The sequence below is a fragment of the Nelusetta ayraudi genome, unplaced genomic scaffold (assembly GCF_046127955.1).
Source record: "Nelusetta ayraudi isolate G7.1 ecotype Tasmania unplaced genomic scaffold, CSIRO-AGI_Nayr_v1 ptg000004l, whole genome shotgun sequence".
Taxonomy (NCBI): domain Eukaryota; kingdom Metazoa; phylum Chordata; class Actinopteri; order Tetraodontiformes; family Monacanthidae; genus Nelusetta; species Nelusetta ayraudi.
The window spans coordinates 16,997,501-17,007,908 of NW_027466054.1; the positions used below are offsets into that span (position 1 = coordinate 16,997,501).

Here is a 10,408-nt window from a genome sequence, read left to right on the forward strand (position 1 = left end):
GCCGTGTTATTTTCCCTCCTTCGGCTTCAGCTGACTCTCGTCTGGGGAATTTGGCTAGTTCAAAATTTGGACACTGGGTAAAAAGCGAGAGGGAATATAAGCGTCTTATTTCTTTTTTCTTCTTTTTCTAAGTATCAAATAATTAACCGCTTGTGAAAATCGGTGAGATACAAATTTGGGATTATTCCTTTACAAAAGACACAGAATAAAACAAGAAAATAAAAATGTTAATATAACATTTCTTTTTTTTGTTGTCGAGGTCAACTTTAATTTTAAATAACCACATATTTGGTTAAAATAGCAGTACCTTCCACTAGCAGGGATTTGATTTCTACATATGTACACACACTACCAGCGAGGATCAATTTTATATTTACATGTGGGTAGCAGCAGTTTAGAAACCATGGCTGGATAAGAAAAAAAAAAACTCTTTTGGAAGTTCTCTCTTTTATTTATTCATTTTTTTTTGTCTTAGAAAATGACTTCAGTAAAGACTCGAAAATGGTTCGCCAAATAGAATTGATGGGCCAGCTGAGCTCTCTCCCTCGTCTGCAGTGAGAAGGCGGCAGTGAAAGGTGACATGAAGAAACCAGACTGAATTGTGGAAGCGTAACGTCCGTTTCCTACTGTGAGCAGGTGACTAAAAACAGGATTTTTCTTTCTTTTTGCTTGTTTGTTTCTTTCGGTGTCACTGGCTGACACGTATTAGTGACTGTGCTAGGACACAAACGATGAAATGAAACCTCAATGATAACCAATGTGTTTATGTGTGTGTGTATGTGTGTGTGTGTGTGCTTTGCCACCAGATGAAAGTGTCTTTGACTGTGACATAAGGTGCAGTGGCACACGGGGGGTGGGGGGGGCAGCGGTGGGCGCTCTAGAGCGCGGTGAGGCGGCCGGTGAGCGCCGCCTGCAGCTCGGAGGGCAGGAAGACGCCCAGCTCGGTGATGATGCCGCCTGTGATGAGCTGGTGCGGGGTCACGTCGAACGCCGGGTTCCACACCTCCACGCCTGCGGGCAGGACAGAGGTGAAAGGTCAAACGCTGCAGTGTGGGCGGGGTCGTCATCGCTGCTTTACGTTACCAAACTTTTGATTTTGACATACATATTCATATACATATATATATATATATATAATTTTTATATATATATATATTTATATATATATACACACACACACACACACACACACACACACACACACACACACACACACACACAGACATATATAGTATTTAATTCGTATGTAATTCACTGCTAAGCACTCTGGTTGGATGCTAATTGCATTTCGTTGCTCTGTACTTGTGACATGCGCGATGACAATATAAAGTTGAACCTAAATTGGTCCAACCAATAGGCTGCAAGGGGCCGGCTACAAGTCTCCGCCCCTCTCTGCCGTGCGACTCTGCGGCTGCTTGAGCCGACAGAAAGTTGAGGGAGCGCGAGGAGTAAAGTCTCTCCTCTCTGAGGACACGGAGCTCATTATACGCCTGTACTTTAATTACTGTGATGTCACGAGGCACAAATCTGCTCCGGCAACATAATTAGAGCTCAAGCAACTCTGTCCCAGACCAGCAAGTCTTTTATTTTTAACATCTTGACTTTACATGCTGGAATGTGGAGCTGCAGCTGCAGATTATTTCTGTAATCGATTCAATCTGCAGCCTAAGGCAGGCAGCTTGTCAGCTTCAGGATGTCTCTGTAGGTCTTCATGATGATGACTTTAGATGCACTTAACTTTTCCTCTTTGTAAATGTTGTTCATCGTGTCGTAATAAAAACCACATGTGCACACAGTTCACGCTGCATCTATGCAAGTACATAAAAACCTGGCTTTCTTTTTCAATTAATACAATTTTTCTCTTTGCACAATATTAAGGCTGCAATTCTATTCTATTCAAATTCCCCAAATGTGGGAAAAATAAAGGCATTCTATTCTATTCTACTCTATTTCAAAGAGTGTAGGTTTACAACAGGTGAAGGAGCGATGGCACTTGTGCGGCTGTAACGAGGCCTCTGAGCGGAACAGCGACACTGACGTGGGCGTCATGAATCAGCGTCGCACCCCTTTCTTTTCCTTTTCCTACAGTCTTTCTAAATACTGGCAGCAATCAAACCATCAAGCTGCATGTTGCTTATTTGATCAAATGTACGCAAATTTGTGTCGAGCTGGACTTCATTTCACCCGAATAAAAATCTCAGTAAAGTATCTATCAGCTGTCTACCTCTGTGAGCTACCGAGACTCAAAGCTAGCGCGGCTTCCTTCGAGTATTAGTAAATGAAGTCAGCATCCAGGTAACGTTTTGATTTGGGCTGCCTGAGACAACTGGCTTTCCTCGGCTATCATGTTTTCTTTACTTTCATTAAAATCGCGAGTAACATGTTGTGTATGTTTGTGATCTTTTTTTCACAATTCGAATTCCAGTCGCGTTATCTGGGTGTCGCAATCGGAGTTCTCAAACTCCAATCTTAGTCAGACTAACGCGTTTACATGCACTTCAGTTGTCCGATCATAATCAAACTAAGGCAATAATTTGGTTCTCGAGTGTCATTTAAGCGTAGTGACTGTTGCATTTTAAATTATTGTATTTTACTGCGTGCTTTTTTTTTCATCATTTATTTTTGTACCCGAGGAGTTGCATTCTGAATGTCACCGCTCTGAAAGTACATTGACAGTAAAGGCTTTCAATTCAATTCAAGTCACCTGGGGCAGCGATGGGCACTCCGTTTATGCTGGTGAGCTCCTCCGGGGGGCGCACCTCGATGATGATGTCCCTGCCACTCTCCAAGCTCAGGTCGCACGACGTGCTGGGCGCCGCCACGTAGAAGGGGATCCCGTGGTGCTTGGCGGAGATGGCGAGCTGGTAGGTGCCCACTTTGTTGGCCGTGTCGCCGTTGGCCACCACCCGGTCGGCGCCCACCACCACGGCTGTGAGAGTCAGGAGGAGGGAGAGGAGTCAGAGAGGATCACACACACACACACACACACACACACACACACACACACACACACACACACACACACACACACACACACACACACACTAGTGATGTGCGGATTGATGCTAAAACATCAACACCTTAGATCTTTATGCTTTGGCACTGTCAAAATATAGATACTTTTAATTCTTCAGTATATTTGTGGTAATGTGTATCATTACCAGGGACAATGTAGAAAGCCACTAAACTATTGAGATCTTGGCCAACTGATACACTTTTGAGTGGAACTAGTTTTTTAAGTTGGTGCTGTATGCAGGAAGTGTCTAGATACGTATTGTCTACAGTATTTGGAGAGACTTTATAAATAGTCAAATCTAAATAAGATGAAGCATTCAGTACAGAGGAGCCCCATTATTTGATTTTCCCTGTGGCTTTGTATCAGGAAGGGTCAAACTACGGCCTGAGGGCCATATGCGGCCCGTTAAGCTTTTTTATAATATTAACAGTAAGCACGTCATAAAATAGCTGTATTTCATCAATGTTCATCAGTGTTTTGAGAGTCATATCAATAAAGAGCAAAATACCGTGGGGCTTCAAAGACACATATTTTGTTTTAACTTTGCTTTGTTTCATTTTCAATTGACAGTTAAGCACGTTAAAGCACCCTAACCCCATACCAGCCAGAATTTTACTTAGTATGGGATCGGAGAAGGATATCGGTGGCAGGGGTGGGAATCGCTAGGTACCTGACGATTCAATTCAATTCCGATTCAGAGGGCTACGATGCAATTAATCGCGATTAATCGAGAATCACGATTTATCACGATTCATATATATATCTCCAAAGCATGCAACATACCGCGGAACGACAAAGTCCCAATAGACTTTGTAATTGGCCTCGCCCTTTGCGACTTACTTGGCAGCTTTGTTCTGGTGTTGGGGATGCTTGTCTGGTTTGGAGCAACTGGAGGAATTTTTGTCTTTTCCTCCAACTCCTGGCGCAATTTGTGAATCGATTCATGATTGGCAATGTCATAATCGCGATTAATCTAACAATCGATTTCTTTTTCACACCCCTAATCGGTGGAATGGGGACATCACACACACACACACACACACACACACACACACACACACACACACACACACACACACACACACACACACACACACACACACACACACACACACACACACACACACACACCTGTGATGCCCATTTCCCTCATGGTGAGGGCGGCCATGCTGTCCGTGATGAGCGTAGCGGGGATTCCTTCGGCCACGGCCTCGTAGGCCGTCAGCCGGGAGCCCTGGTTGTACGGCCGTGTCTCCGTGCAGTAAACCCGCTTCAGCCGGCCCAGCCCATGGAGGCTCCGCACCACACCTGCACACACACGCACACAGAGTGAACACCGCAGCTTGACACAGCCACAGAGACTCTCGCGCCCGCTGAGGTGCGGCTGCTCTGGTCTCACCTAGCGCCGTGCCGTAGCCGGCCGTGGCCAGTGAGCCGGTGTTGCAGTGCGTCAGGATGGTGACCGAGTCCCTGGGGACGCCGGACAGGATGTGCTGGGCGCCGTAGTTACCGATCTTCCTGTTGTCGTTGACGTCGCGCTCCAGCATGTCTTCGATCCAGGAGATTACACTGTGAGAGAGAGGGAGAGAAAGAGAGAGAGAGAGTGTGTGTGAGTGTGTGTGTGCAGAGGGAAACAGGTCAAAAGGGGTTTCAAAGTCTGACGTCTCCTCTAGTTCTAACATGCATGTTTACGTGTTTGTATCAGAAACATTCTTTTTTGTTTTTTCGCCTCTCGTCTAATGACTCATCTGTTTTGCAAGAACCAGCCTGTAGCCACTGTGCTAAGGTTCAGAGTTACTGTATGACTCCAATAAGCTGCATGGAAACAGAATCCTCTCTGTTAGAACCCTCCTTACCCCCTGCAAAAAACCCATAAAACAACAAGAGCAGAACACAAATCCAGATATTGTCAGATCCGAATCTGACCTCTTTCCTGTCTGGAAATAAACTGGATATGAATCAGATATCCAACACTATGATTGTAGTCTTGGCAGGGATTGCGTGGTTGTTGTGCGTCACTGAGAAGTGCAGGTTGCCGTCAGACACCAGGCTCTACCAGGCAGGGACTCGTGTCGCCCTCCTCCTCCTACACCTTAGAAACGTTATTCTAGTCGACTCTTCTCATCCCCGACACGAGCTGAGATCAAAAGCTCCGACTCTGCCTCACGGAACCCGACCACCGAATGTTGTTTCCACAACATTAACCATCAGCCGGCTGCTGGTTAATGTTGTGAAATACACTGCGTTAACACACTGCGTGAATACGCTCAAATCCGCACCCTGAACGATCTGAAAAACAGAATCACACACACCTTTGCGCCCACTCACCTTCCCTCTAAACCAGGGCTCTCAAACTGGCGGCCCGCGGGCCATTTGCGGCCCTCACATCCCCTCCATCCGGCCTGCACCTGATGGAGGCATGGTAATCCAATATATATGTATATACCTTTAATTAACTATTCATAAACTTATAATTAATTAATAATTAAAAAATAAAAACGGTTCTGTTTTACAAAATGTGCAGTTTTCCCACTGGGGCAAAGGTAAAGCTGACAGTTTTTAACAAAGCAATCAATGTGTTTTTTTCCCTGCTAAGTGTGTCAACCATGTTGGTTGAAAATAGCAACATTTCAAAAACAAAAAACTGTTCTGAACTATAATGAAACAGAATGCGAATGCAGTTTTGATTAGTTTGATTAGAAATGTTGATATTGACCAAAAACCAAAGTCATGAGAATGTAAAATCCCATATATATTTTTTTCCTTTCCAAACTGACCCATTTTTCCATTCGAGGTATTTGCTATATTCCCAACTTCAAGTGAAACTAATTCTGGGAATTACATTCTTTCATTGCAGCCATCAAGAGGACAACCGTTCATTCTGTGTCCCCCCCCAGTCCCCTGCGATCACAGTCGGACCAGTTTGTCACAGTCAGATCCCACTGTGACAAACTGGCTCTGATTGTCTTATTCAGATCCACAACCGAGACTCTCGCCACACATTCAGTGAACCACCAAATTAAAAGCGCGGTTGCTTCTCGTTTTTCTTATTCATCGCTACGTCCGGCTCCAACTGGAGGCTTTGGGCGCCTGCTCCGTGTTTCCTGGCTGACACCGCTCAGTCCACTTCTTCCTCGCCGTGACATTTTAATTAAACGGGCTCCCCACGACGCCTCGGCGCGGCTTAAAAATACACCTGCAGCTGCTCTCCGGAGCCACGCTGCGATGACGGCTAATTTTGGACTGTTTCAGTTTGTTTCAACCCTGACATCCGAGTGGACACAAAATGTAAACGTGCCCAGGATGAGACAAGGCTTGGAATACTTGTACCGCTGAATGACCAGGAGCATCCAGACCAGTGGTGGGCAAACTTTTTGACTGGTGGCCCACAATGGGCTCTAAATTGTGACAGAGGTGCCGGAGCAGACGTGTTTTGGTCATAGGAGGAAAAAAATATATATCATGGGATATGTACAAAACGTGCTTTAATGTCAAATTCAAAAGAGTTACAACCAAATATGTGCCTTTAAAGCTCCAGGGAATTTAGCTCTTTATTGAAATGACTCTTAAAACATGGGGAAAAAAATGCTAAAATAGCTATTTTCTATAGCTATATAGTCATAATAGCTATTTTATGACTTATGACTTATTATTAATTTAATTTCTTCAAGTTCGACGAGCCGGACAAAAAAAAGCTCAACGGGCCGCATACGGCCCCCGGGCCGTAGTTTGCCCATGCCTGATCTAAAGGCTGAGAGAAGGAGGGTTGAAACATGAGGCTGCTGGTTTTTTTCAGGATGGGGAATGAAAAAAATGGTCCTGATGGTGGCACCGCTGATCAAAAACTCCACAGGGTGCATTTAACTAAATTACTGACTGAAACTAAATTAGGCCACGGCGCACACAGGAAAACAACAGAAATAGCTGACAACTGATGTGAGATAAGGAGGGCAAAAAAAAAACAGGCAGAGTGACAGCTCGCAATATTTCCCAATCTAAACAAAGGGATGTGTGAAAGTGATGCGCATCGGGCCTCACGACAAAATTTATATATATATATATATCATACAAATATACATGACAAATATAGCGACAAACACCTTGTGATTCTGTTTTACAAGCCACATTTGACTGACATTTGCTTTTTTTTGCCACAAGTAAAAGGAAAATCAGGTAAAATCTTTAAAGGGACAGTTTACCCGAAAATGAAACGTCACCTATGGAAGCCACGCGCTCAAACACTGCACGACTTGCCATTCAAGGGTGCAAAAGACGAGTCGGTCCTGTTTATCTTGGAGCGGTTCTCAAGTTCTCACCATGTTAAAAATGCCAAAAATATCCAGTGTAACTTATTGAGGAGGCACTGTGTTTGCGTTCTGAGGTCCTCACACAATATCGCAGACATGAGCAGTGAACAACGCCACGGGTCCCTCGTTCCAACACTGAGGCGACGTCATTCTAAGCTTGATTTGGGTTTCTCTTGGTTTCTGTGAAACTCCAGAAAGGTTATTTGGAATTTGGAATCATGACCGGAGCTTCCAGAGGCCCAGGGATGAGTCTTAAAACATATGGATGAAGTTTTTTCAATTATGGGGAACTGTCAATTTTAAGCCCAGCCCAGCCCAGCCCAGCCCAGCCCAGCCCAGCCCAGCCTAGCCCAGCCCAGCCCAGCCCAACCTACCCCAGCCCAGCTCAGCTCAGCTCAGTCGAGACCAGACCAACCCCACCCAGCCCTCCTACCTTTCCCTGAGCTGCTCCGAGTTCTTCTCCATGCTCTCGTTCTCTGCAAACTCCATCAGCTCGCGGGCGGCGCGGCCCATGTTGACGGCGGTGGGCCGCGCCGAGGTCAGCTGACACAGGGACTCCCGGATGAAGGTCACGGGGTCGTCGCCACCGGCGCCGGCCCGCAGCTCCACGGCCAGGCTGAGGCAGCCCACGATGGCGATGGCAGGGGCGCCGCGCACCTAGTGGCGGGAGGGAGGAAGGACGCTCAGTCAGTGGAGCCGGGTTTTGGTGACACACACACACACACACACACACACACACACACACACACACACACACACACACACACACACACACACACACACACACGCGCACACACGCACACACGCACGCACGCACGCACATGCAAAGGGGCCACTGGGCCACAAAGCATCAGTGACATCATGCACTGCTATGACATCATCATCATCATCATCATCATCTAACGCTGAGGTCATTTCTCACTGATGCCACTTCATGACATTATCATGACATCAGCTTCTCCACTGAAGGCAACGTTCCTTCACGCTATCTAGCAAACACACACACACACACACACACACACACACACACCATTAAACATGTAGCAGTTGTGTTTTGTGTGTGTGTGTGTTTGTCACTTGACAAACACAAGAGTTACATATGACCTGCCTCGGCCCCCAAAAAAGTCAACAATTCAATATTTGAGCAGCTTTACAACCGTGGCTCGGCTCTTCAGGTGTTGAAGAGAGAAAGGAGCTGGAGGTGTCACTGAGTGCAGCAGCGCCAGGCTAAGACAGGAACAAAAAAAAAAAATCCCTGGCAAAGGTCATTAATAATTCATCAATAATCTCTCCCGAAGAGAGAGGGGGGAGGGGGGGAGAGGAGGAGGAGGAGGGTGGCATATTTCATGGGCGGGTGGCTGCGAGCACGCACACACGTCAAGTCTGTACCGCGCTCGCGCTAGATAATGTGGAAACTTAACATAAAGGATGGTGCCCCTTTTCATTGAAAAGGGTGTGTGTGTGTGTGTGTGTGTGTGTGTGTGTGTGTGTGTGTGTGTGTGGTGATAATGAGGGATTTGTGGGCGCCGCAGGTGCACCCAAAACAACAAAAAAGAAAAAACAGGCATATGGCCACAGAAGCCGTGCAGCCGCGCCGGAGCACAAAAGATTTTCTACAATAACAAAAAAGGAAGAGATGGGGTGGAGGGGTGGAGGGGACACGAGGGGGGTGGGGTGCGTGATGCACGGTGCGGCGGGCATGAGCATCGGTTGGGAGGACAGAGGAGATGGAGAGGGAGAGGGAGTGGGAGTGGGAAGGCGGGTGGAGGTGGTGGAAGAGGAGGAGGAGGAGGAGGAGAAAGGAGACGGGGGGAGAAGGAGGCAGAGGAGAAAGGAGGAGAAAGGAGCTCCGTACCTTCATGGACTTGATGGCATCGTAGGCGTCCTGCACGGAGCGGATCTCGTCGTAGACGCTCTGGTGCGGCAGCAGCAGCTGGTTGAGGACGTGCAGAGCGCCGGCCCGGTAGCGGATCGCCTCCAGCGTCATGACCGATCAGCGAGCTGTGAGGAGCGGGGCGAAGCTTTGCACACTGGCGGACCGGTGGCGGCGGGTGCGCACGCAACTCTCTCTCTCTCTCTCTCTCTCTCTCTCTCTCTCTCTCTCTCTCTCTCACACACGCGCTTCCTTCTAACCCGTATGCTGCCTTCCTTGCTACCTACCTACCACCTCTGCCCTACCTGTCTGCCTGCCTGCTTTTGCCTCGCGCGCACACACACTCGTGAGCGGACACGCGCCGAAGTGACCGCGCGGGGCCCTGTTCGCTAACCGTGGTCTCGCGGCGGATTCCTGGCGGAGCGTGGCGAGGAGACGACGTAGCAGGAGGGGCAGCCGAGAGCGGAGAGAGAAGAGGAGGAGGAGGAGGAAGGTCTGCTGTGTGGTATGGGAGGATCGAGGGAGGAGATAGAAGTGACACAGAAAGGCTGGGAAACCTCACACACTCAAAGGCGCGCGCGCACACACGCATTCACTCTGACAGACGGGGAAGAGAAGGGGGAGGGGAGGTGGGAGGGGGAGGCAGACGCGGAACCACGTGTTCAGCCGAGCAGGAAGCGCCCGCCACTGTGACCACGCCCACCAAAGAAGAAGTCTAGCTGGATACCAGACTGGCAATATGGCGGCGCGCCGGGTTTTTCCTAGTGGTCAGTCGAGGTACTGCAACAAAAAACAAATATCCAATGGGTTCGAAAAGCATTTCCCCCCCATTAGACAGCAATGTAATAATAATTAAAAGCTAATAAAACGGCTGACAGGACGAATGTGACCTCAAGCGTGGTTCATAACAAATCTTTCTGTTGCAGATGTTTCACTCATGGAGTTTTAGTCTTTCATAATAAATTATAAAGGCCAGGAAATTACCAGAAAACGGTTTATTCCCAGCGTGACATTAAGGCGTTGTACGTGCTGCTGTGCCTCGGCTCGTTCTGATTGGCCGCGTCATCATGTATCATGGCATGGTGTGAAGTGTGCATGCCTGATGCGTTCTTAAATGCGGAAGTCAAAAACTTGTTTGGCCTTTGCGCTGGGTGAGCTTGGGCCACCATATTGGAGTCTGGGGGCCTGAGTGTCTTTTTTTAACCCTGCCAG

General features: G+C 47.7%; 1 protein-coding gene across 1 annotated transcript in view; it reads right to left on the minus strand.

Annotated features, from left to right (window-relative positions):
• The window catches only part of mri1 (methylthioribose-1-phosphate isomerase 1), a 12,275-nt gene extending 2,357 nt beyond the window's left edge, over positions 1-9,918 (minus strand). The window contains exons 1-6 of the mRNA XM_076039026.1: positions 9,179-9,918; positions 7,757-7,980; positions 4,416-4,585; positions 4,148-4,324; positions 2,705-2,929; positions 1-1,011 (exon numbers count right to left, since the gene is read on the minus strand). The exon at positions 1-1,011 is cut by the window's left edge and continues 548 nt beyond it. Of these exons, the coding sequence (XP_075895141.1) occupies positions 878-1,011; positions 2,705-2,929; positions 4,148-4,324; positions 4,416-4,585; positions 7,757-7,980; positions 9,179-9,310 (1,062 nt within the window). The 5' untranslated portion in view covers positions 9,311-9,918 and the 3' untranslated portion in view covers positions 1-877. The remainder of the gene's footprint in view (positions 1,012-2,704; positions 2,930-4,147; positions 4,325-4,415; positions 4,586-7,756; positions 7,981-9,178) is intronic.
• Positions 9,919-10,408: the final 490 nt, after the last annotated feature.